Source organism: Zonotrichia leucophrys, chromosome Z (assembly GCF_028769735.1).
Source record: "Zonotrichia leucophrys gambelii isolate GWCS_2022_RI chromosome Z, RI_Zleu_2.0, whole genome shotgun sequence".
NCBI classification, from domain to species: Eukaryota; Metazoa; Chordata; class Aves; order Passeriformes; family Passerellidae; genus Zonotrichia; species Zonotrichia leucophrys.
The window spans coordinates 70,002,956-70,030,531 of NC_088200.1; the positions used below are offsets into that span (position 1 = coordinate 70,002,956).

A 27,576-nucleotide genomic window follows, 5' to 3' on the forward strand; every position below is an offset into this window, starting at 1 on the left:
CTCCTTGAAATTCTAGAGCTGTATGGATGAGGGGGGAAAAAAAGATGCCTTGCAGATATTTTCCAGAAGAGAAAAAAGAAGAAGGCAGAGATATATAAAGATTTTACACATCCTCATCTGTGAGGGCTGGTTCCACAGGCCAGCAAAAGGGATTCTCTTCATCTCAACGGAGGGCAGCAGCTGCAAGATTCTTACAAAGCAGGGTCACATAACCTGAATTTGATATCATTTAGGATGTGGAATCAGGGAAACAATTTTGTCAGAAGCAAATAAACAAATTATTCATGGCATTTAGCCTGTCTTTGTAAGAAAATTACTTCTGGCATTCAGATTACTTACACAGCACAGTGACAAGGACTGGTATAGCTCTCAATTTCCAGCGAAAAGAGTTTACCATAAACCTACAATTTATTTCACTATTTTTTTATTTATCTGTTTCCTTTCCTGTATTCTTCTGAAGTTAAACTAGAATTTGAAAACTACAACTGTGTCTTTAAGAATTTAAACCCCTGTGATAAAAATCAGTCCCCCGATAAAAACGTAATTTAAAGTTAATCTGCCTAATTGAGACATACCATAGCAAACATATCAAACTGCATAACACAGCCCTACCCATTCCTGCTGTTATCTCACAAGCAACAAATTCCATCACCAACAGTTCTGTAAATCCATATTCCTTTTGATAAAGTATTCCAGGATTGAATAAATAAACCTGGAATTCATAAGCTAAGCAAGCCCAGAACTGAAACATGTTGTTTTATATATATATATATATATATATATATATATATATATATATATGTATGTATGTATGTAAATTAATACTACTGAAAATATTCTGTTTCATCTGTTAAAAAAAAAATTCACTGTAATTTTCTTTCTTTCTAACAAGAAAATACTGGAATAATTATTCAAAACTTGAAAGCAACAAAAATGAAGCCTAAGCTGGAATTCTCCAATAAACCACAGGCTGAGTCTCACTTTCTTCATGGGAACTGATCCTGCTGCAGAAATCTGGAGAAACAGTGCCTTGTTTATGACCAACATGAAGAAAATAAACGACCCAAACAGGTGGGCAGTGGTGGTGTTTGTGTACATGACTTTATCCCCTCTGCACATAATTGGATGTTGAATGGTGAAGTTATGTGCACTAATGCTGTAGTAGGCTGAAGCAGAGAAATGTGAATTGAAATAAACTGCAGAAGTTCTGTACATTCTTTAAGTGGCCCTGAATTTGTTTCCTGCAAAGGTAGGAATGGTGATTTTTTTTTTTCTTACTGTCCTTCCTCAAGCTGAATTTATAGTCTTTTAACATTGGATTTGTTAAAGCTATGATATACTAACTTATCCTATAGGGAGCTTTAGATATGAGGATTTTCCTGTATGTTGTTAATGACTATAAGGCTGGAAAGAAAGCTTGTGTGGGTATCACCTTCACCACAATTGACACTCTAGAAACTTGATTAATGTAAACTCCAAGTGCCAGTTCTTTAACCTGGCTGCCAAATCCAGCTGTTACCACAAAAACCTTTGTGAAAATTATCAGAATGTGATTTTGTACCCCACAATTGTCACTCACTCAACTTACACTGGTTTCTTGTGCTGGCATGCTCTGTTTACACATTTTGCTTTTATAGACACATGTAAAATTAATTTATAGCTCTCAAATATGTGCAGAGGCTTTCCCTACCTGCTGACTTTTGGGAAGTCAGGGAAAAGGTGCCAGGCATCTGCCAGAATTGTTGGTTCACAGTTCATTTGACAGGAGATCCTGAAGTGATGATTTCTTGAGGACAGACAGTATTTTACACTTGTTACTGCATGTAGCAGTCAAAATATTAAAAATATTTCAATTAAAATAGGAAAAATAATTTGGGAGGGGTGATCACTCATGCCAGTGAGTGTTATCTTGTTAAAAGGCATCTCTTATTAGTCAAGAGAAATTTAAATTTTGCAGGTTGTCAGTGTTAGTGGTGCAAGGCTGAGGTGGGGGCAATTTTCAGGATTCGTGCGACCATCTCCCGCCAAATATTTATCACTTACAAAAGCACAAAATTGTCACCAATGTTGTCATCAATGGTCATAAATTTAGGACTGTTAGCATAATTCTTCACATGCAGCCATTTCTGCTTCAGAGTAAACCTGGTATAAAATTTAGTGCACTACAATTGAAATGATAAATCTCCTCTTCACCTATTTCTGATTAAAGTTTATCAGCATTTGCTTGAAATATAAATGGTAGAATATCTCATACCTGTCTGCTAGCAGAAAAGTCAACTTGCTTTAGCATAATAGGTCCTGTGAGCCTCTACTTAGCACTCTCTACTAATGAATTCTAAAAATTAAATTTTTCGACATTTAGCAGACTAAAGCAAAGGTTTCAAAATCTCCAGCTACTTCTACGTAATTAAAAATGCATTGTTTTTTCAGGAGGGAGATTCACTTTATATCCCAGGATACGTCCAATGTTAAAAGACTATAAATTCTGCTTCAGGAAGGACATTTTTTTAAAAAATCACTATTCCTGCATTTGCAGGAAACAAATTCAGAGCCACTTGAAGTGCCACTGTGAGTAAAAAGGCCTCTGGAAATTGAGCAGGTTGAGAATTTTTCTTGGAAATGTGTAAAGATCTATCTTCTGGTTTTGTTTTTTTATTTGTCATTTCTGAAAACTCCTTTTCAAGACTAGAACTCCACTTGTTGTGGCATAAAGGGTTCAGTAGAACACATAAAATTAGGGATTAATTATATCCTGGTTTTGTGGTGGGAATTTCATGTCATATCTTCAGTCTTTGGGGATCTCAGGCAATGAGAAATACACAGAATAAGATTTCAGAGTCCATAAATTCAGTGAAACAGCCTTGATAATGATGAAATTCCATATTAATAATGCATTATTAATAACAATCCTGACAATCTGATGTGTAGCCTCCAGTGGAATAATTGACCAAGGCATGCAGCTGACCATACATGGAAGTGACATGCTTTAATTAGCTGAGTCTATGAAAATGAGGAAACTGGTCTAAAATTAGCAATTACAGGTTTTCCAGTACTTTACTGGAAATTTCCAGTACTGGTTCCCTGGAGAGCACCATGAAAATGAAGTAATGGTTGAATGTTATTGAAACAATAAAACAGCTAGAAATAATCTTCATTAAACCAGCACATTGATCTCCAGGAAAGGGTCAGATTTCATGGGCTGATCTCACAAAATCACCAAACTCATCTCCAGATTTCACAGGCTGGCTGTCAGAAGCCTGTGTGTCTTGGTTTGGTGGTGTCTCTGTTTCTCTGGGATCACACTGCTTTTGCCAAGATCACCTGCTGTTGGTGTGTCACAGACATCTTTTGTGAAAAATCCTTTCTTTAGGATTTTTCCCTTTTCTGAGAAGCTGTGGCCTCAGCAACAAAATGTAAACAATCACTATCTGCTGCTGTGGGATGCAACAGGTGGATCCATGATTGGTCTCCTGTGGATGTTTGGATTTACTGACCACTCACGGCAGAGCTGTTCTTGCTTTCTGCTGGGACACAGAACTTGGTTATTGATTCCTTTTCTATTCTTAGCTTAGCTAGCTTCTGAGAACTTTCTCTTCTATTCCTTTTAATATAGTCATAATGTAATATATATCATAAAATAATAAATCAAGCCTTCTGAACATGAGGTCAACATTCTCATCTCTCTCTTCATGCTGAAAAACCCTTGCAAGCCCTGTGACATTGGTGTTTCTCACAGCTCCAGCCAGCAGCTGTAACCCAAAAACGGTGAGGACAGTTTTTCTCTAAGTCAGCATTATTATGCCTTTGCATTCCTGGGTGAGTCCTGCAGTATATCCCTGGGTGAGGGATCATCAAGGCTGGAGCAGCCTCCCGAAGGATATCTGAAACACTTGGAATTCCTACTGCACCGTACAATTGTGCAGCTTCTGACCCCAGCCAACCGGGAAATCACGGATTGCTGTTGGTGTTAGGATGTATTTCTGTCCATTTGTGCCCAGGATGTCTTCCCAGGTGGACTTCCCTTTGGGAGGGGGAAGCTCAGAGCCAGCCTCAGCCCAAGCACTGGAACCCTCCTGAGTCTGAGCCAGTACAATTGCTATCTTCCCAAGAGCTCATCATGTAGTGGAAGAATCTTTGGCCCATATACAGGCAAAATAACCCAAACAAAACAAAACAGCACCAAAAAAGCCCAAAACAAACAAACAGCAATAACAACAACAACAAAAAAAAAAAAAAACCCACACACACAAGACACAAGAAAAAAAAAACCAAAAAAACCAAAACAAAACAAAAAACCAACAACAAAAAAAAAATGGAAGAAGTCAGAATCCTGTTAATGGCACAGAATGGGGAGATTTGGAATGCTGTCTGCATGCTGTGGATTGTCAGGTATGGATTTTCATCCTAATTTCCTTGTGAATGACTTGGGATAACTGAGAAGCGTTGTGAGATAACGCCCTGTAAATAACAGAGGGTGAAAACAGTTTGAGCAGAAACAGAGAACAAAACTTCTGGAGGTAAATAAGAAGTAAAAGTCCTTCTGTAGCTTAGACAAAATATGTGCAGCCTCACTTTTGGCTTCTCGGAGAATCTTCTTTTTCCTGGAAGAAGGGAATGGGCTCTGGCACGTTCCCTGCTTGCCTTTTGTTTCTGTGCTGCAGAGGCCAGCGCACGTGTGGCCAGTGCTGGGCTGGGCTCCCCAGGCACCGGAGCACAGATGCCAAGCCCTGGGATGCTTTTTCCAGGACTGGTGTGTGGGGCTGTGGCTCTGCCTGGCTGGATCTCCTCATGCTCCAGGCTGGCCCCGCCTTTGGCTGCCAAAGCTGCTTGCTGAAGCAGTTGCCAGCAGGGCTGGTGTCAGAATTAGTCTGGTTTGCTTCGGGATGATGTGACCTCTCAATTTTCTATTCACAGAAGGGGGAAAAAAACCCCTTTTTTGTGTTTTGGAACAAAATTCTAGAAGTGTGGTTTGTGTTTCTGGTGGTTTTTTGTTTGTTTTGCCTTTTATTTTTTTTGTTTAGAGCTCCTTTTCCAGTGACTTTTGTAGTGGCAGAAGAGAAAATGACACATTGATTTCAATTGATAGAACACATACAGAAAACTGCAAATGTACAAATTCTGCCTTTTTTTTTTTTTTTTTTTTTTTGAGCAGGCCACAGATTTATCAAGATCCTTCCCAGATTTGCTTATAGCTAAATGGGAGAACCCTACTGGTCTCTGCATTCCTTCAGGATTGGGTATCTTTTTCCAAGGAAAAAGAAACGATCAAGTGGGATAGCCATTCCAGAGATACCTTCTTATTCTTCTACTTTCTTTTTCTTGTTTGGAGAGGACAGGAAAAAATAACTGAACCCTTTATTGATCAAAAAGGCTTAAAGTGACATTAAAAAATAATTGGGGGGGAATTGGTGGTGTCTTTGGGATGGAATAATGGATTAAAAGAATCCAAGACACCTTAACGAGGTTGTGAGGAGAATTTATTGCCATATCTGGGTCTGGGGCCATGGAAAGTGTCTGTGTTTTATTGGGTAAACATCAGTAAACTCCTCAAATAAACTCCTCACTAAACTTCTGAGAGGTTCTAGTGCATGGCTCCAAACCAGCCTGGCTGCCAGGGATAGCTCCTCTTGCATTTCATTTCTATCCCGGTTGCACTCAAAAATAGGAACGCGAGAGAGGAAAAAATTGCAAACAAAAGGTCACTGTAGCCATTCTGCCGAACAGATATATTTAACATATCTCTCCAAGAATTACAGAAAATTGTGATGAAACTTCTGTAGGACAGATGTCAATAAAATGCCATCCAAGCTGTGAATTCTTTACAAAACTGTCAGAAATCTTCGAGCAGAGATCAAGGCTTTTGTCTCCTTGATCTGACCTAGGCTCCACAAGAAAAAAAAAGAAAGTACAAAATAAAATGTCCTACATTCTTTTAGTGAGGGCTACACTTGCATTTAGCAAATTATGAATTCAGAAACAGTATCTTTAGAGATTTACAGTTTCAATACCTAAAATAATAATGTGACCACAAATTTAGTCCTGTTCTTTAGTGATGCAAGATACAGGACACTGCATTTGGTCTGAAACTAAAAAGTAGGCGCATGAATTTCAAAATTTTGAATGCAGATGTCTGCTGTTACAGAAGTGGGAGAGGTTTTATTCTACACCTCTAGAGATTTTATGTGATTTTGCTTTGTTTTATTTATCTACAAGATGGGAATTAAAGGCAAAATATGTATTTGGAAAACAATCACACTTGAAACTTTGAAAAATATAAATATGTTATAGGGAAGTGGGGGAAGCCTGACTTTGCTTTCTTCTAGAAGACAAAGTAAGCAGAGCTGAAGGTTTGAAGCAGGTCCTTGAGGTTTTAAATGTCCAGTTTGCTAAGACCTTAATAAAATCCTGCAAATAAAAAATACTTTGTGAATATTACCAATGGAATAGGAAAATAGCAATAGTTATATCAAATACAAGTTTAAAAAAGCTCTGAAAATTTCTTGTCCTTCTGCTAGCTATAGCAAACAAGGGAATGTAAGGGGGAAAAAAAGAAAAGAAGGAATTGCAGTTGAATTTCAGTTTCTTTTGTGAAATCTTAATTAATCCAGTGAGAATTTTCTCCAGGACTTTTGACTGAATTTAGTAGCTCTCATGACTTTTTCTGATAATTCACATTTCAGCCTTTTTTAATGAGCGTGTGACCTTCTCAGGTGCTGTGGTTGTAGTTTTGGAGTCCTCAAGTAAAAAAATTCATAAATTAATGGAAACTTCTATGGAAATTTGCCTGCAGTTGAAAACACCCAACCACTGCATAATTTCAGTACAGTGTGGCCCAGGTAAACTGGGAATTTGTTGGATGGGACATATCATCCTTCAGCATCCAGACATTTTGTGTTTAAAGGAAGAAAAAAAACAATTTAATTCTTTTCACTGGAGATCCTCTGTCTGCTTTTACCACTTGTCCTTGATGCAATTGTCTTCTAGGCCAAATCAGAAAATGCAAATCAAGATGCTGCCTTTGGTATGGTGTGGTTATTTTTAAGGGGGTTTTTTTGAGAGTTTTGGTGGGTTTTGGGTGCTTTTTGTTGTTGTTGTTTTTTTAATTTTGTGCTTTGTTTTTTGGTTGTTTTTTGTGTGTTTGGTTTTTTTGTTTGTTTGGTTTGGTTTGGTTTGGTTTGGTTTGGTTTGGTTTTTGTTGGGTTTTTTGGTGGTGCATTTCTGGGGGTTTTTTTGTTAGTTCACACAGAAATTCCTGCACGTGAGAGAGTAGCTTATATTGTAGTTTTTTTTAAAAGCACAGACACACAAAGCAAAACAAGTGTTAATGAAATTTTGAAGGAGAAAAATTTAAATATTTCCCACAGCACTTTCTGTTTCTAGAATGTTATAAATAAGTCTGACTGTCACAGCTGGATCTCCTTTTCTTCCTGGAGATTTCCTGCAGTTGGAAAACGACAAAAGCCAATAATTCACGATAATTAATATAAACACAACTGTGGACTCTGTGGGACTTTTTTTACTTCTGTTGGCAAATGGAAGGATGAAATATCAGGAACACAGATATTATTAAGTGGTTCTTCAGGCAGTCAGACTGTAAGGGACAATATGGGCAAATTCATAATGAAATGATGAAATTCGTAATAAATTCATAATGAAAAGCTGGACAAGGACACCAAGCCTTGTGTCTGCACTTCATGGCTCCTGAAGCTGGAAATTTCTTTTTTCCCCTTCTGATGAGGAGAAGAATCAGTGACAAAATCTTTTGCTCAGAAAAAAAGGTGCAGAATCAGAGCAAGTCAGGAAAGCCAAATGCTCTCCAAAACAGAAGAGATGTGGGTGGAGAAAAAAGTCTTAATTTGCTACTGGGTGTGTCTGGAAAAGGGGAATGGTTGAAGAGGAATTGGGCCAAAACCAAGGACTTTGCCTGAGAGCTTTGGAGGATGCAGTCCAGCCGTGAAATAAACTCTGCTGGCAGGACCAGGCAGATGAAAACAGATAAAATTAATTTGCCTGTAATCTACAGCAATTGTCACAGGTGCCGTAGGATTTTAAAACCTTTTATTAGGGTATTTATAATGGGAATTATAGTAAGTAAATATATATTCTAAAAGGGATGTAAGTATTATAGATTACAGGTAATAAATACAGATCTCTGTGCACAAGATGTGCACCTGAGATGGCTGCCTTCTGCTTTTTGGGCTGTTTTGTTTGGGTTTAATTCTTTTTTCAAAACAGCTGAGTGCAAATGGCTGTCTGAGAGAAATGACAATTATCTTGCCTTCCCACTTTCCTGTCTACAACAGACACTGGAGGGAAAAAGAGAAATAAATGTGCCAGATGTGTTTATAGCATGTTAATGTGAAGAAAACTGCAACAAATGTTGACATTTTGGCATTGAGAACGTGGCTTTTGTTGCGGTGTGTTGTTATTGGGATTCATATTCCAATAGCTTTGACTAGGATCTAAGTGGTGGAATGTCAACATTCTTCACTTTCTCCTAGTAAAATATTTGCTTTAAAATGTAAATGAAGACCAAGAAGATTTTCTTCATATTGGCCTGCCAAAACATCTGGATTTGTGTTTACATTCATTGGCATCACAGGGTTATCCCTCAAAAAAACCCTGCTATTATTTTCTCATTTCTAACTGAACCTCTCACACATAAAGTGCTTTTCTGAGTAATGGAGTATTTTCTAACTATGGGAGTAGTCTTAAATATAAAGTAAAGCAGTAGCAGCTGAATCAGGAGCAGGTGAAATATGAAATGATACAGAGCAAATGCTGCCTCCCTGTGAGGCTCAAAACACCACTCAAAACAGGTAATGCTCATACAGGACTCACTTCATCAGCTGATGATTAATTTCAATGTTAAAAGGAATAAAATCTAAAATTTCTTTCTTTTCTGCTGCTGCAGGAAGCACATCTAGCACTTTTATTTTCCTCTTTTCATATTCTGTGTTTTCAAGAAAGCATGAAGCAGAAAAGAACTGCTGCAACTAAATTTGTGTACTGATAATTCTATTTCAGTGATTACAAGAGCTACCAGCTGGAGTCCCATACACCTGGTGTGTGCTTACACAGCAGGTAGTATGACTGAAAATTACTACCAGAAAGCAAGAGTAAGAAAGCAGAAAAAAATAATTTAGAAAAGGCAAAATTTTCTCGAGTGATTTTCAGCCTCACCCCAAGGTTTATCTGCCTGCAAAATTAGCTAAGTGTTAAGCCACCAGTGTATTTGTACTTATTCTTTCTCCATCTCTACATTCATTACAGCTTAACTGAGCCAAATATTTCTCTTCCATGGCTAAAGTTTGTTGGAAAATCAGGCTAAACAGCCTTGTAATGGTGACAGTATTAAGTAGTTACTGAATTTTGTTCAAACTTAGACCCTTTAAACTAACCATTAGTCAAACCCAAACAATAAACCCAGTGCTGCAATCCCTCTTTGAAATAAAGTTTATTAGTAAGAAAAAATACACTATGCAAAAAATCTTTTTTTTTACGAAGTAGTTTAATTGGCTTATTCATTTAGTACAAACAGTCATCTGACCACAGAATTGTTTTTTTTTTTCATCCCCAAATACTCCTTACAGCGTTTTAATGTGCTTAATGTACATGTGTATACATTCTTGTATAAAAATTAGGAATATGCTGCTGGGGTCTGTTAGTCCATCTGTTTATTTTACACATGTGTATTTATATGGGAAATATTTTAGTTATTACACTACACATCAGTGAAAAATTAACATCCCAGTGCACTTTTAAACTGTTGATCTTGTATTATTGTTACAGTTAGAGAAGGGGCTGTAAAAATGTCTTTGTTTATGAGCATTCCAGTTCCTGTGTGTCTTCAAGTCAGTGGGAAGTTACAGTAATGCCTCTCTATGTAAGGATTATATCTTACAATCTTTGCCCTAGGGACTCCAGCACCTATTTTTCTTCCAGTTTCTGAAATGCTGTACCTTGAAAGAATTTCATAAACCCATGTCTCAGTTTATTAGGAGCACTCTAATCATCAATAAATGACACCTCAGAATTCAGGCACCTTGATTCAAACACAGTGAGATTCACTCCATCTGCTAACTAGCCCTAAGGCTGTGAAGATTATTTTTAATAATCTAGGAGATTATTTTTCTTGCTGTGGAGCACCCAGCAAGGGGTGTGAGAGACACTGGCCTTGATTTGAGACAAAGAAATTGATAAAGAATTCAAATTAAATCAGAAAAAGCTCATCTGGAATATGTGCTCTAGGCAAGGGTCACACATTTCTGCAATTCTTTTATTGAGGGTTTTGTGTTGTCTTTGTTGCTGCTCACTTTGGACTCTCTGGAAACAAGATAAATTTTTCCCTTCCTAATTCTTGGGGTTTTTTTCCGTGTTGGTTTCTTTCTTTCAGAAACTACCATTGCATAACTGTTGGACACAAAACCTTTACGCACACCCTTCGTATCTGAATGTGTGGTACCCTGTGCATGCAACAGCAGCTGCAGTGTTTCGAAAGTGATCACCAAGCAGAGTATTTTCAATGTACAGATACAGAATATACCTCCACAAAGATCTCTCTGCAGCTCTTTTGCTTCAAAACACCTTGTCATAAATTACAGCTGGGCATCTTTTAGGAGTTGTTAAGCATCCCACATTTTTATTTTTTTGGACTCACCTACTGCAGGCTATACTGGGTCAGCAATCTGATCAGGTGAATCTCTCCTCTGGAAGTGAAGTAATTAATTATCTCTGTACCTCCTTGTGCCCTTTTTAGCTCTACCTCACTGTCTGTTTGTTTCTTGCCATGATGCTCGAGGTGAGAGAGTTTCCTCTGATTTCTCTGAGTGTGCTTTCTGTAGAGCACAGATACAATTAGGCTGACATAGATGCTGAAAGAAATCAACAGTGGCAAAATTAAAAGTGGGTGAGGTTAGACTTATTTCTGTTTACAAACACAGAAACTGCAGAATCAAAGGGGAAAAGAAAAAAAAAACAAAAAACCCAAACAAGTGGGGAGAACTGCTCTTTTGATAAAGGAAAATCTAATGACAAAATTAAACTCCTCACCCCCACCCACCAGGGCAGAAAAACAACAGCCCTCAGAACTTACCAGAGCACAGCCTCTCCTCCTCTCTGCATCACCTCCTCCCTGTCTCCCTGGGGCAGGACTGTGTACTTCAGTATTTAAATTTCCCTTAAAAACATCACCAGAAGCCAGAACACTCAACATGAAATTTCCCTAGATCTCGTTAATCAGTACTTTAATGAAAATCCTTGTAGAGATGAATGCTCCCAAATGATTTGTTAAGTGACAGAAAGATTTCCTGGTAATCTTAGTGTAAAATGCTGATTAATCTCTCAGCATTTGTGACACCTCTTCCCAAAGCTTGGCCATTTTGTCCCATTCACGAAGCAATTAAACTATTTCTCCCAACTGAAAGAGTTTCATTATATTAAAAAATTAGCATCTCTTTATAACCCAAGCGTTCCTTTGTGCTTTTATTTAGTTAATTAACAATACTTTCACCTCAGCAAGTCAAAATGCCTCCTTTTGGAGCTAGCCTAACGAGTTCCCCTATGAAACGTCAGTTTCACAAAACCCTTTACAAACCAATCTGACATAAAACAGGTTTGGGGTAAACCTCACCTACACCTTCCATTTAAACCTGCTGTGTGAAACAGTTACTCCAAGGCTCTTGTACCTACTTTATTTTTCTTTGCCAGAGGCACATTCCTTCAGAAAATGTGATAAATTATCAGTAATGAGAGACTTGAAAGGCAACTTTTCAGTTATATACATATATATATACATATATATACACATACATATATACATGTATATACACACACACATATATATACATATATGTATATGTATATACACACACACACACACACATATATATATATAAAGGGATATAAAGATGAAACAACAGTGAGGAAAAAATAAGCACAGCACTACACCTTTTACAAATTAAACTCTTATCTCTCTTATCCCTACCTATTTTACAGCCCTAAAGATGGAAGGCTTGTAAATGGGATATATTTCTATGCAGTTGCATAAAATGATGCCACTTCAGGCAATTTTAAGTGCAGATAGAAAGTGGTCTTGTGAAATTCCCCCAGAACCCAGTAAAAATCCTCCAGGATATTATCTTTTCTTTCAATTCGAGGTGATGTGGTGAAGTTATTATTTTCAGTAAGCTACAGGGAAAATGTGTTCAATACTTGTAAAACTGATTATATCACGCTCTGCAAGCTAACGAGAGAATGTTCTGAGTGTCCCCACAAAAAATTTGTCAAAATAAATGAAATGCTGCCCTCTTCTGATTTAATTTGAACATAGAGGAAGCTGCACTTTTAATGGAAGAAGAGGTTTGAAGATTAAAATGAATTAAAAATAGGGCTTGGCAGGCTACCTCCTCTGCAGGGAATGCAGTGGAGAGAACCTCCATAATTTCTGTGCGGCAAATAATGGAGATTTGTGGAGCCTGAATAAAAGCTGTTTCCACTGTACTTGTGTATTTTGGGGTAATTTTGTGGCAGATGGATTAATTAAAGCACACCTGGCATGGTTTTCCCTTCGTTTAGGCATGGAACTTCTTGCTTGTCCAGTTTTGAGCACATGAAGCTTTCTAAATGTTCAAAAAACAATCCAAGCCCCAGCAAAGCAAGTGCAGACCTGTCAAACACAAATACTCATTTGAGCTGCAAACTGCTCAAAGTGTGAGCGTGCTGCAAATAGCACATGCCTGTGTTTGATGATGTCTCCTAAATATTTTTTTTCCACTGGTAACTATCACTGACTAACTTCTGGCATTTTCAATACTATTAATCATTTTTCTAACTGCAAAATATGAGTGGGACACTGGTCTTAGGTTGAAGCATTTTGCAGACCTACAAGCATAAAAAGATTAAAAAATAAGATTATAGATAAATACATACATGTTGAGCCACTTCTCTGACTAGTTTGACTATTTGGGTGGTAACTTCCTTGTAGATTTTTTCACACCAAACTCCAGCTGTAAATTACCACATCCTCTGAAAATCCATTGAGTGTGGATGCTTCAGTCAAGGTTTCATTTGGCCTTTCTCACCTGGATTCCTTTTTTTTTAAAGGTATTTTAAATACACAACAATATGTCAATGGCATTTATGTACCTAATTTTCTGTTCAAAAAGAAATATAAAAGCACTCAGCAACAGAGCTTTCAGGTAAAATATACAACTTTGTTCTTCACTAATTTACCTTGTACAATGCTTCCATGCTTTTACATGCTTTTAGGCTGAGCAAAATTATCTTTCTGCCCACTGATGAACCTTTGAATGTTAGAGCTGAAGTAAAATTATGTACAACAGGCTATTTGTAACAGGGGAAAATGATTACAGACCTAAAAATGCACAATTATGGCACTGCTGAAAGAGCCAGGGGGCTGCTTAGAGCTGATACTGCTGCAAGCATTTATCTTATGCAGTTTTCTTTCTCTCAGTGGAGGAAACATGTTAAAACATAAAAGATTATTAAATTAATCACAAAAAACAAATGCTCACAGGTTTGTGGCTGTAAACAGTGACAGTACTGGAAACAGGTGCAGTCATAACTCGCAGACTATGCCAGAAAAAGAAGGCATCATGAATTTTGTAAAATTAGCTATTTCAAATGAAGTAAAGGATCTTTCTGCACTTGTACAGATCTTTACATCCATTCATGTAATTCAGAGCGGAGTGGTCAAAAATTAAATACCAAATTGCACATCTGCTTACTCTGTATAATTTCTTACTATTTGCTCATGTTTAAATTGAGATGGTGGGAAAAGCAATGAGTCTTTCCACCAAGTATGCTGGTTGAGCAATAGATTTTGATGAATTTATATTAGATTACATGTCAAACACTTGCAAAATTTCTTCTAGCATGTTTCCAACAAGGTGTGACTCCACCCTGATGAAATAGATGACTTCCCATCTCTATTAGCCACACTCAAGTTTTTGTTTAAAATCACTCATATTTTTTGTAATCTTAAGTGTAGAAAAAGCAAGGCGCTAAAAAAAAAATAGGCAGAAACCAAATTGCTGCTGGACCTGAAATGTTCTACCATATTTTGAGCTTTTACATTTCTGTGGAAGGTGTGTGTTTTGTACCCGGAGCTGCTGGTCCTTTGTCATCCCTGTCGGAAACACACTTGAACTAGAAAGTGGGGTTTAAAATGCTGTTTATTAGAATTTGGAGTATCAAAAGACAGGGTCACAGATAACCCCACACCTCTCTAGGTGCTCTGAGTCCTGAGGGTGTAGCACTGACAAACACAGCACTCCATGCACACCTCGTCCAGAGCAGAGAATCTTCCCTTTTTTATTATTTTCTTACAAGGAAACAATGTTTTCCATCATTTCTACAGTCAAGGGGAATGCCAGGAATGTTCATGTTGGTCCTGAAAAAGCACTGCCTGCTGTCCTTAGTGCTAAATCACCTCAGAAGGTTCTGATTTATTGCTTGTAGGAGCTGGTGAAACTGAAGTGACAACGAACCAAGCAGCTAAAGTTTGAGGCAGTGACTGCAAAACGGGGAGGAAAATATTTACACCAAACATCGAGGAGGAAACATTAGAACATTAAGCCATGCTTGGATGTAGCCAGTTCCCCGTGGAACATGAGGAATGCAAAGAACTATATAGAAATTTATAGAATGGATTATGCTAATTCATCTTTTAAATAAAAGAGAAATCTCCTCAGAGCAAACCAAGTGTTTTTCTGGAAACCAATAAACCTCATTCTCCTTCCTGTGATTTTGGCTGGGAGATTGTTTTGTGTTTCTACCAAGTGTTGACTAATTTACATTGTATCAGTGGTACTGATGAAGATCAGGACAGTAATTTTTAACAGTATTTCACTGTAAATGAGTCCTACTGTGTTGTGCAGAGGATTGGTCTTGAAAAGAAGGAAAAAATTTAAACTCATTTTTGTGATGATCCTGAATTTAAAAACAGGATCAACCCATGTGATGTATTTGCAAAGTGCACTGGCACTCTCAGGTATAAAGTTTTGAGCCTTTAAAACATTATTGTAACCCAGATACTGTAACATTTGTTCTTCTAATGTCTCTGTAAAGATAAAATTCTTGGTTAGATGGCGCTCCAGCTGCTGAAAGGAAAGAATCGTACCCTGGGTTGCAGTGGAGCATGTGGGAAAAGGAATAAAGTGGTTTGGCGACAAAATAATGACAGGAAATAGAGCAAAATCTACATCTGCATAATGAAAGAAACCCTCTATCATTTTTCTGTTTAGTTGTTGAACAAAACCAACCCCCAAATAAACCAAACCTCAAATAAAATCAAAAATGAGTATCTACCAAGAAAAAATAATAAAGTTGTTGTGATTGTGGTGTGGCTTAGTTACCAGAAAAACGCTTTCCCTCTAAAGCTTTTTGTCACATTCCCACCTGCTCTGGCTTCTGTTGGAAGATCCCAGCAGCAGTTTTAATCACCGGATCTATTTTGGAAGAGTACTGAAGTCGGGAAGCAGGAGGAAAACCAGCGCTGGAGTGCAACATTTGTATGAGGGGCTCAGAGCCGAGGGATCCAGGAGAGATTCCTGTCACATTCCACTTCTCTGCCTCTCTACACCTCTTTGGATCTTACTGACAGCAAAAAACAGCTTTGAAAAATTCAGCATAATATCCTTACATTAAAACTCTAAACACAATTGTTTCTACCTGCATAACTTGCATAAACACAACTTTTCTTCAACCACAAAAATGTCTGGATTCAGTTCTATTAGGTCTAAAAGGTCATCCCTGAAGGGTTGCTGTTTATCAGTAAGTTTACCTCAGAACTACAACTGACAGAAAATCCACTCTCATATTCATTTTCCCCTGCTAAAATGAAGAGTTAACTGTATTTTAAGAAAATTAACATCTTGACTTGCCCTGTAATGAACAAGTAAATTTTCCTCAGTCACACACTGCTCCAAACCAATTCATGACCATGCACATTCCCAGAAAACACCTCCGATGATCATAATTTCTCCAACAAACTAAGGATCTTAAAGAGGTCAGAGCAAGTAGCTCTCCAAGAATAAACCAAGACGTAAGGTTCTAATTCAGAAAACAGTGACAACAACAATCAACTGAGAAACCTTTTATTCAGGCAACAAGGTAAAAGTAAAACCTATTTTACCAAGCAGATTTTTTTCAGCAGAAGTCAAATAGCCAGTGAGAAAAGTAGTAGAATTAAGGAAAGTAACTCTACATACCAGTATTCTCCAAACTTGTTTGGAGATTTTGGGAAAGTAACTGCATGTAGAAAACCCTCAGTAACCTGCCAACACCCAGTGCAAAGCAGTTTTAGTTAACAGAAGCCATTCCCCAACACTCAAGGTGCATGTGCATGTTAGAGTCAAGCATCTCTCTCAGCTCCCTGGCAGGCTTGCACAGCAGCACACGACCAGCCTACGTCAGAAGGGCACAAATTCAGTATTACTTGGAGATAGTACCTGGAACTATCTCCAAGGGCGTCGGACAGGGTCAAGAGCTGCTCTGGGAGTTACATGTCACCTTCCTTTGGTTTCTTGTCTCTTACCACAACAGCCACAGCCTGCACTTGGGAACTGCCAGGTCAGAGTTTAGGAAAGGAAGATTCCCTTGCTTTCCAGGCTATCCAGACAAGTCCTGAGCCCAGAGGCGTCTACACCTTCCCCTTCCTGGCGTGTCTGAGGCCTTTACACAGAATGTTGTGAACAGTGCAGCGCTCCAGGTCTACATTGGAACTCTCACCAGCACAGGTGTACACACAGTGCAGCCTTGCACTGGGCACATTTGTGGTCCCCGTGACACAAATGCTGTGCTTTACTGGTCCTTGTGCCAGAATAAGGTTCATAAACTATTGTGGATAAACACCCTGGTTATCAGAAAGCACAAGCAGTAGTATCCCCTTGGAATAAAATTAACTGATAGGCATTCCTGTGGAGAAGCAGAGGGTTACAGCTTATGAGCCATCCCAGGAGCGTCCCCTGACCTCCTTCCCCTTTTAAGTTATATTTTTATAGTTTTCTTTGTGGGTGTGGTAAACACAAAGTGCCAGCTGACATTGTTTCATTATTAGGTGGATTTTGACTGATTTTAGTCATACATGTGCAGGTTTTATTTCATTAGAGAACACACCTCCACAAGGTGTGTACGTGCAAAGTGTCTTACCTGGAAAGTTCTCTCAGAATGCCCACTTCTGGACAAAAGCATGATCCAAAAAGGAAGAGAACTAGTTCTGGTGGAAGCAGAATTGCTGTGGATATTGAAGCTCAGAACAGCCTACAACAACTCCAGGAGGCACCCACAGTCTGCATCCAATGGAATCACTCAGCAGAACTCTGGAGGCCTCTTTAAAAGCCTCTGGACCCAATCCTAATTAATCTGCTTAGGCAGGAAGGTTGGACTAGATGGCATTCTGTGATTCCCCCCCCAGCCTCTCACTCACTCTGATTCTGTGAAAATTAATAGCAAGTCCAAATCCCCTCTCACAGTTCCTGTTACAAAAATCTCCTGGACTTTCAAGTTCTGTTGTTAATGTTGCTCTCATGCACACAAGTGGACATGAAGAGCTCAAAGAGGGAGGAAGACACAGCAAAATGCAGTGAGCAACTTTTAGGCATCTAAAATTGTAGAACAGTCTCACATGCATTCTGGACACTGAGACCTTAATTCACTGTGCAAATTCACTCCTTCCTTATTTTCCCTCGTGGAGTTATCCCCAGCTATCCTAAAAAGGGATGACTATTTTACACTTGGTACTCAGCAGGAGACACTGGCTCTAGGTCTTTAACAAGGTCAAGGGTCTCACAGGTTGTTTTTAACATCACTACTCCTGCAGCTGCACCACCAAGTATGGGGCTCTCCAAACAACACAAGAAATATTTGGCTTGAGCAGCAATTTACTTTAGAAGGTTTCTCATAATGTTTAATGAAGAGCCTCTGTAGCCTGTCCCAAAATGGTTCCAGTGGTTCATGTAGTGGAACAGCTGGTAAAGCTTCAGGCGCTTCTCAAACCCTGCAGCTCTGGGGATTTTACTGTGATAAGCAGAATAGAAAGAACTGCTGAAGCCACCAAACATGCCAGCTATTGCAAGCTCGTACTCTGAATGGCCGTAGAAAGAAGCTGGATCAAAGATAATTGGACCAGATTCATCCTCAGCTACGTTTCCTCCCCAGAGATCCCCATGCAGGAGGGCAGGAACGATTTCCACACCAGTGAAAAAACTGGGTATCTTCAGCTGCAGGGGGAGAAAAGAAAGACATGTAAATTACACAATCATTCACTTCAAAATGTAGGGGTTTATCTGCATACTTGAAGTGTCCTAAAACCCAGCATTTAAAATACACGGGACCTGGTCAGCAGAAATGCTGAGTACATCCAGAGGAATTTTATTGCTCATAAAAGGCAGCAGCAGAATGGTCACCTAAATCTTTTTCAGCAAGAAAATACAAGTCTCGAAACTCAGATATCGACCAGGGTTAGTAACAACAGCCACCAACACTTCATAATTAAAAAGCTCAAGGATGTCTCGCCAAATTTCCAAAACGTAGGAGCCAAAGAGCCAATAGTGCTGTTCCCTCAGTCAGGTGCAAACACTGAATGAACAGAGAGCATGCAGGACAGAGCTGTTTATGTACATTTCTCATCAAGAGTGTGTTACAGGGAATGAGAATATGAACTCCATCCACTATTTCCCAAACAGTCAGGCAAAGTGCTGTCTGGCACTATGGAGTTCACTTTGGAATGTTAGCACAGGGAGATGTGGCAAATGCCATTAGACCTTAGAAGAAGGGCATTTTGATCCCTAAAATCTGGAGTCTCTTACCAACAGAACCTGGTGCAAACCAACAAACAGGAACTTTGGTTTATGAAAATAAAACTTGAGTGTACCTAGCTCTCCCAACAATGAGAACTGAGGGAATTGCTCCTACCTGAAGCTGTGACCAAAGCTCTCTTGCTTCTTTGTCACCTGATTTCTTTTCAATCATGTCCATCTGGGGCTGGATCCTCTGTCTAGCAAAGAAGGTCACCCAGTCACTCTGCCAGTCGTTAACCTGAAGGAGGAGCACTGCAGATGTCAGTTCCACACCACACAAAAGGCACATTTGCTTCTTTTTCAAATAACACTTTTGAGGATCACACAGTTTCTGTGCTGGCACCATCCAGTATAGTAAATGCTATCGTCATTTAATCAAATGTTATCTTGAAACATTAAATTAGGGGAATAATTTTCTCTCAGTGATTAAAGTGCAGGAAATTGAAGAGCTATCAGTGTCCAAAGCACTTTTAAGTGCTGTCCAAAACACAACCTTCCTTAGCAGACAGAACCACATTTTTTTTATTTTCATGGCTCCACAAAAATTCATTTATTTCCATTATGCTAACTTTGACCTTCTGTATCACTGAAGGGAAAACAAAATAAATTTAAAATTCTATCAGTCTGAGAAAGTACAACCTACCTGTGGAAGATACCCACAGCAGGTAACTGTATGAAAGCCAAACTGGTCCACAAACTGGAGTTCTGATTGCCCTTGACCTTTACCTTTCAAACCAAAGACAAAAATTCAGCAACAGTAACATAATACTGAGCAACACAAATGAACCTTTAAAACCACATGAGAGCAAAATGCTGCTTCTCCTGAGAATAAAAAAAAATGCACTTTAATTTTTTTTAAGGTTATAATGTGGTTGTTTTTTAAATTTAAAGTTTGATGTTAAGCAGCTATATTCTGCTCTTCAAAATTGTATTTTGAGGTTCTTTATGGCCAAAACTGAGTATGTGTTTTGCTTACACAGATCCAAAGAGTGCAAACAAAAGCAAAAAGAATCCCTGCCTGGGTCTGTTTCATCCAAACCTAGTCTCATGCTATTTTCAGGGGAAGATGAACTTGTCCTGAAGCAGCAAAAGGAAGTTTAACTGCTTTATAGAATATTATCAACTGGTTTAAATTTGCAAACAGCTGTGTACTGTACCAACTATGCTCCCTTCTTTCTTCAGCTTCTCTCCAAGTTTCTGGTTAGTAAGGTGAAGATCAGCCAGCTGAGTTCCAAGCAGTCCTGAGTGTCTAAGAAACAAAAAAGTAACGTGAGTAACACTGGCACACAAACAGAACCAGGGCTTGATATTCTAGGAGTTACTCAAACAGATCTATCAAGTAAATAAAAGCAGTTCTACACCTATTAACAAAATATTTTTTCAGTGCATTCCAGTTATTAACACCTTTCTCTGCTTATCAACACTGCATATCAGCAAGAAATGTACTTACCTGGCTGTTTCTGACATCACTACTCAAAGTGAAAAGCATAAATTTACTAACAATGAGAAACTACCAATTCTAATTCTGTGTGACATCACTTCTGAAAGGACTCTCAGTAAGATATGTGTAAGAAAAAATGCACAACATGTTATGCCTTTTTATTTTTTTAACTCTGGTAAACTGTGTTTGGGAAACAGAACCAAAATGCTGATCCTTTTCCTTCTACTGCTGCTTCCAGCTGCTTTTCTCTAACATGCCTAAATGCTCAGAGTCATGGGAGTCTAGTTTATTACCTATTTTTAATAAAAATTTATCCTCTACATGGTTCAGGAGAGTCTTGTAGTAATTACAAACAGATATTACAACCAGTTGCCTCCCATGTTAACAAAATTATGTTCCTTTTATGCCTTTGACCTTCCTCAACTTCCCCTGTTGTCCAGGCACTGTCATTTAAGGCACAGTTATTTCTTCAATTTGTTGCTGTTAACACAGGGAATCTGCATGCCAAAGGTACCGTTTTTGACACCAAAACAAGCAACACCTCTGCCCTTTCTCTTGGGACTCACTGGGGGATGTTCATGAATTAGAAACTCTGCCAACAAGCAGGATGAGGGACAAGATTTAAACTGGCAGCAGAAGTTCTGAGAGAGGTGAGAAATTGGCCATGATCACCTCCTCATGGAATCAGACAGATGAATTCATCGTGTGACGTGCTCGTCACAGGGAATGGTCAAAAGTTTGTAACTATCAAAATGAAGAGCTGAAAATACTGAAATCAAGATTAATTGATCTGGGGAAGTGCCCCTGCAGCATCATGCCAAGCAATAAAGTAGTGATTTTTATATGGAGGGCAAGTACACAAAACAGGTCACGAGGGGGGTCATTTTCCTCTTTGTGAAAACAAACCTTACTGTAAAAATCACTAATTACCTAAGCAAACAAACCCAAAACTAACCAAAACCCAGACTCAGTTGGGGATGTATGATCTATTTGCTAGGTGAGGCATTATGAAGTATTTTATACAACTCTCTGCTGTGTGATTTCCCGCACTGTTCTTGACTTGCTTTAGAAAAAAACTGAACAAGGTTCCCCAATGAAAACAAGTGATTAACTTTCATAAGAGCCAAAATTTCCGGTTAAAGGAGGCAAAGACAACGCTGTTTTACCTGTTCAAGCTTCGCATGTCCAAATGCTCCATCACAAACGCAGTAATGCCCCCAGTGAGGTCAAAGATTTTCATGGGTTGAGGCACTTTTATTGTCTTTGTTTTCAGGATGGCTTCCAGGCTTGCCTTTTCTCCCTCAAACATTCTTCTGGCCTGCCAGATATTAAGGAAAAGCATTAGTGTCTACAAGCATCAGCCACACAAAGCACTTCCACAAAATCAACTGATTTTGTAAAACTTGCATAGAAACGTTGGAGGAAATGTTTATTCACACACAAAATACAGACAGGACCACACCATCAGACCTGACGGTAGTTTTACAAATAAGTGATTTCACTTCATAAAACAAGTGAGTGAAAATGGCTTAGGTTCTAGAATTATCTATAATTTAGAAAGTCTGTTTGAACTGAAGGAGTGCAAACTGCTTAGACATAAAGTATGAGCTCCTTCAGCTGTGCCCCATCACAGCGTTCACCAGAATGCTTTTCTATGGTGTTTTTTCCTTTCACCTCACAGGGGAAGGGCGTGGGTGGCAATCAGCTGCAGCAGCCAAATGCCCCTTATCACACTTGCACAACCCAAGCCACTACCAACTGCATTTGCTTGGAAGATATTCTGAATTTGGGACCAGTTTCTGCACCTGCTACCCACAGCAAGGAACATCTACTCTCCCCAGTTCCTCCTCTGAGACCAGGGACACTCATCACATCAAAAAATGTTTGTCTGCAAGAATCAGGCAGGGACTGCAGAAAGAGCAGGTGGGAAATTTAACATATCTGGCAAAAGCAAAAGCAGGGAAGTAGAATGAATGAAATACAAAGAGAATGCTAGCCCTTTAGTAATGTTCCATGCAACACAGTCACAGGACAATTTGCAGCAGACATCAATTAAGAGGCAATCACAGAATGATCTGTGCTGCAAAGGACCTTACGACATCCAAAACCACTACCCTGTCCCATCCCCTGCCCTGGGTATGGACACACCTCCCACTATCTTCAACCCCTGTCCAACCTGGCCTTTGGATACTGCCAGGGATCCAGGGACACCCTGTGCCAGGATCTCACCACTCTCAGAGTCAGGAATTCCTTCTTCATATCTGACCTAACCCTACTCTCTGTCAGCTTGAAGCCATTCCCGTTTCCCTGTAAAAAGTCTCTCCCCATCTCTCCCCTGGGCTCCCCTCTGGCACTGGAAGGTGCCACTGTGTCTCCACAGAGCCCTCTCTTCTGCAGGCTCAGCAATCCCAGCCCTGCCAGCCTTTCCTCGCGGCGCTCCACGCCTCTGACCATCTCTGGGAGACATCTCTGGCCATCCTTTGGCCCCAACAGCATCCACAGGAAATCAGGGAATGCTCTGTCTCTGTCCAAAGCACCACCCTGGGCCATGAATTGCTGATGCACAGCAGCTGCTGCTCACACAGCACAGCGTTTACAAGCTTTTCCACAAAGTTTGCTTCAATCAGCGCTCAGGATCCACACACAGGCAGCAGCACACAAAATGAAATTGCTGAATAGAAAATCCATCCAGATCTCTTTTTTTCCCCCCAAAGCCTCATTTTGTAGCTCGTTGGATTGTGCAGCTAAATACAGAATGGTGTATAGCCCTAAGGAAGGGCTACATCAATTCAAACTCTCTCCTGTGACGCAGGATAACCTTCCTGCGTTATCCCATGTTGCCACCCCCATTCAGCTCCCCAGCTTGATCAGAAATTGTTGAGAAATTTGGAATAGATAAAGTTGCATGCATACTTTCAAACACATTTGCTTGCTATGAAGGGCAAATACAAGTTTTGACTCCTGTTCTGCCACTGAAGCTATTTATGTGATAAACACAAGTATGGAGTATCTTTAAAGTAATTCCACTCTGTTTCTGCAAAAGATCCTAAAGGAATAAGTTGTATTGTATTTACCTCTACCAAATGCAGGTATCCACCTCTGACAGCACATTCCAGATATTGAAAGGACAAAGCAGAAAAGCTTGAACAATTATGGAAAAGCATCACTTACTCTTTCTTGTGCGCAGGGAATTAAAAGTTTTAGTTAAAACCATAGAAGGCACACACCACCTCAGCAGACAATTCAGGGTTGCCTTAGCCCCTGTCACAGCACTTGCAGACTCTGTTACACCACTGTGACCCTTGGAGGTGACAACAGCATGCCAAGGTACACCTCCAACAAAATTTACAAGCAAACAAATTGCTTGTCCTGGACAAGCAACACTGATATCCCAACACTGTCCTGAATCAGTCAGGCTGGAAAACACCTCCCAGACCATCCAGTCCAACCTTTGACCCACCTGCACCTTCTCACCCACAGCACAGCACCAAGTGCCTCGTCCAGGTGTTCCTTGGGCACCTGCAGGATCTGGGACTACACGACCTACCTGGGCAGCCCCTTCCAATGCTTAACAACCTTTTCCAGGAAGAAATTCCTGCTGAGAATAGGTTTAGGTTAGACATTAGGAAGAAATTCCTGACTGTGAGAGTGGTGAGGCCCTGGCACAGGGTGCCCAGAGCAGCTGTGGCTGCCCCTGCATCCCTGGCAGTGTCCAAAGGCTGATGCCCACCCTGAGCCTGCCCTGTCCCAGCCCGAGGCCATTCCCAACCCTGCTGCTGTCCCTGCTCCCTGGAGCACAGCCCGCACCCCCGGCTGTGCTGTTGTGAGGGCCCCAGGACGAGGTGAGGGATGAGAATTGACTCCACGTTCTCAGAAGGCTGATTTATTATATAATGATGTTATATTATGTTAAAAGAAAATTGTATACTAAAACTCAAGAAAGAGAAAGGAGACATCAGAAAGCTAGAAAAGAATGAATAATAAAAACCTGTGACAGACTCAGAGAGTGTGACACAGCTGCCTGTGATTGGCCATTACTTAAAAACAATTCACATGCTGGATAAACAATTCTCCAAATCACATTCCAGAGAAGCACAACATGGAGAAGCTGAAGCTTCCCAGCTTCTCAGGAGAAAAGATCCTGGTGAGGGGATTTTTCAGAGAATGTCACGGTGACACCCCCCGGCTGTGCCCTCCTGGCAGGAGCTGTGCAGAGCCACAAGGGCCCCCCGAGCCTCCTTTGCTCCAGGCTGAGCCCCTGCCCGGCTCCCTCAGCCTCTCCTGGGGCTCCATTCCCTTCCCAGCTCCGTTCCCTGCCCCGGCCACGCCGCAGCCCCTCCATTGCCCGTGTGAGGGCCCGGAGGTGCCGCAGCCCTCGAGGTGCGGCCTCAGCAGGGCCGGCCCAGGGACGGGCCCTGCCCCGCTCCTGCTGCCGCCCCAGGCCTGGAACGCTGCCTGCCCACCCCCGGCAGCCCCCCATCCCTACGCCGCCACACCTCCGACTGGAAGTTGGTCTTCACGAACAGCCGGCCCTGGTCCGTGTCGTAGCTGCGGCCCTGGCTGATGCAGCCGCTCCCCGTGTGCCCGGTGGGGCGCAGCAGCGTCGTGCCGAGCGCTCGCTTCAGCGCGTCCTCCATGGCGGCGGCTGCCGGGGAAGGCACGGGGCGGAACCGGGCGGGCAACGGAGGGGAGGGACGGGCCGAGAAGGGGAGGGAAGGGACGGGTCGAGAAGGGGCGGGCAAGGAAGGGAAGGGAAGGGACGGGCCGAGAAGGGGAGGGACGAGGCGGGCGAAGGGCGGCTGCGGCGGCGGCTGCTGAGGCGGTTGTGGCCGTTAACGCGCCCGGTTGAGGCGCCCGAGGCACTCGAGCACTACCGTCAAAAGATTCCCTCGTTCCTCGTATGTCGATTGTGAAAAGTGCATATTATGTGGCTCTACGCAGATGTTCGCTCTATGTGTTTTGATGTATTGATTAGTCGGGCTGTATTAACATTTTAATGATGTAGTCTGGTAGTTAAAAGGTAATTTTTGTAGTTAAAATAAGAATTCTGTTAGTGGAATATTTTTTTAGGGAAGGAATGAGGCACTCGCACCAGGTAGCAGCCACAGGACGCCTGAATCTTTCAGAGAAAGGGAATTTATTGCCCCATTATCAGAAGAAAAGAATTTATTTCCGCCTCACTCAACCATGAAGACGCCGTCAGGATTCAGAGGAAGAAGTTGACACTGATCAGACAGAATCCTATGTTTGAATGGAATTCATGCATCATGGATGAGCTGTATGAATATGCAACAGGTTATTGTTTTTAAGGGTTACTCCTCTGTTAACATGGGTCCTTTTTCAGGCTCATGCTGCCCAGAAAAAGGTACCCAGATGTCTGTAACTCTTTGTTTCTATTGTCTCATATTGTCCTAATTCAATTTGTCCAAATTATTATTACTCTAATTCTATTACTATTTTTATAGCCATTTTATTACTATTAAACTTTTAAAATTTTAAAAACAAATTATTGGCTTTTTTCACACCAATTCTCCCGTATGTTCAGTTTTATTCGTCTCTTAATTGTTGAACAATTCCAAAATTGTTCCACCAATTACAAAATAGTTGGAAGGGACCCACGAGGACTATCAAGTCCAGCTAGTGGCCCTGCACATGACATCCCCACTATCCCATGTGCCTGAGTGCATTCTCCTTCAATATTTTTCTTAAAATCTGCACAGCTGCATAGTAATGGAACTGGATCTTCAGGATCTACCGATAAATTTATTAGATAAAGCCTTAAAGAAAGAAAAAGAACAGGAAAAAAAAATCAGCTTCCAATATGATAATAGGCAACAACAGAAGCAGTTACAATTTACAAAGTTACAAACTTTAATGCAAAAGTTTGATGCTAGTTTACATAATCTTAAATAAATAAACCACAAGATTAAGTAATGACATACGTCATACATTAACCTTACATGCATTAACCTAAAGTTTTAAATAAATAAAGTACACTTGATAGACGAGTTCTGGCTGAAGCAGATGATGTGTGCCAGAAATTCGCTGTTGCTGAATTTCTGTATTAGTCTCTTAATTTAAAACACACTGTTGTGCAGACTGGCATCCATTCTTTGCTTCACAATAACCAGGGCTACACTAAGAATGAAAGATAAAAAGAAGATTAAGGCATGTAAACATTTCTGCGGAGTTTGGAATCTCATGTTCTTCCGTTTGAAGCAGCACCAAAGACAGCTCAGGTGGGTGGAGTCTGAGGGCTGAACAGAGCCTTTGGCTTCGTTTTTGTGAAAAATGTGGATTTTATGATTGGCTCTCCGCAAGCATTAAAATTAATATTATGCGTGTTGTGTTAGAAAGTTATGCTGTCTTAATTATTTCACATAGTGTGTTAAATACAGTTTTAGGTTATAACAAAATGTTACAATCGAAACTCTGCTATGTAGGATGCTTTTTTCCTAAAGAAAGGACTCACAGTAAGATAGCGACCAGAGGGCACCTAAATCTTCCAGAGAAAGGGAATTTATTGCTCTCTTAGCAGAAGAAATTAACTTCTTTCCATTCCGCTCAGCCAGGACAAAGCCATTAGGATTCAGAGGAAGAAGTTGACAATGACCAGACAGAATCCTGTGTTTGAATAGAATTTATATAAGCATCATGTATGAGGTGTATGAATATGCAACAGGTTATTAACAGTTGCATATTGTTTTTAAGCACAGTTGTTTTTAAGGGTTAATCCTCTGTTAACAGGTGTCTGTTTTCAGGTTTATGCTGCCCAGAAAATGGTACTTGGACATCTGTAACTCTTTGTTTCTATTGTCTCCTATTATCCTAACTCAAATTGTCCAAAATTTTTATTACTCTAATTATATTGCTGTTTTTGTAACAATTTTATTACTATCAAACTTTTAAAATTTTAAAAACAAGTGATTGGCGTTTTTCACATTTTGCAAAATCAGTGTCACCGCACCTCGAGTCTGAGCATCAGTGAGAATTCCTCATTATTTCCTTTTGTCTCCTGGCATAGTCACAGGGAATAACAAATGCAATAGTGTGAAAAACGCCAATCACTTGTTCTTAAAATTTTAAAAGTTTAATAGTAATAAAATGGCTATAAAAATAGTAATACAGAGTAATTAGGACAATATGAGACAATAAAGACAAAGAGTTATGGACGTCCAGGTACCTATTTCTGGGCAGCACAAGCTAAAAAAATGACACCCGTTAACAAAGGATTAACCCTTAAAAACAATAACCTGTTGCATATTCATACAGCTCATACATGATGCAGAAATTCCATTCAAACACAGGATTCTG

At 40.1% G+C, this 27,576-nt stretch overlaps 1 protein-coding gene across 1 annotated transcript; it reads right to left on the minus strand.

Moving 5' to 3' along the window:
- Positions 1-16,102: 16,102 nt before the first annotated feature.
- LOC135459810 (ketosamine-3-kinase-like) lies at positions 16,103-25,083 on the minus strand. The gene is made up of 6 exons (XM_064736178.1): positions 24,759-25,083; positions 21,429-21,580; positions 19,979-20,070; positions 19,465-19,547; positions 18,937-19,059; positions 16,103-18,242 (listed from the first exon to the last, which is right to left on the minus strand). The coding sequence occupies exons 1-6, from the start codon at positions 24,897-24,899 to the stop codon at positions 17,904-17,906; spliced, it is 930 nt and encodes a 309-aa protein (XP_064592248.1). The 5' UTR covers positions 24,900-25,083; the 3' UTR covers positions 16,103-17,903.
- Positions 25,084-27,576: the final 2,493 nt, after the last annotated feature.

What these genes read in the sequence shown, in the direction of transcription:
- LOC135459810 (XM_064736178.1), bottom strand. Translation starts at nt 24,899, where the DNA reads ATGGAGGACGCGCTGAAGCGAGCGCTCGGCACGACGCTGCTGCGCCCC. An exon ending in GACATGCGAAGCTTGAACAG is followed by an intron (nt 20,071 to 21,428) that starts GTAAAACAGCGT and finishes TTTGTTTCTTAG; the next exon opens with ACACTCAGGACTGCTTGGAA. An exon ending in GCTGTGGGTATCTTCCACAG is followed by an intron (nt 19,060 to 19,464) that starts GTAGGTTGTACT and finishes CTCCTCCTTCAG; the next exon opens with GTTAACGACTGGCAGAGTGA.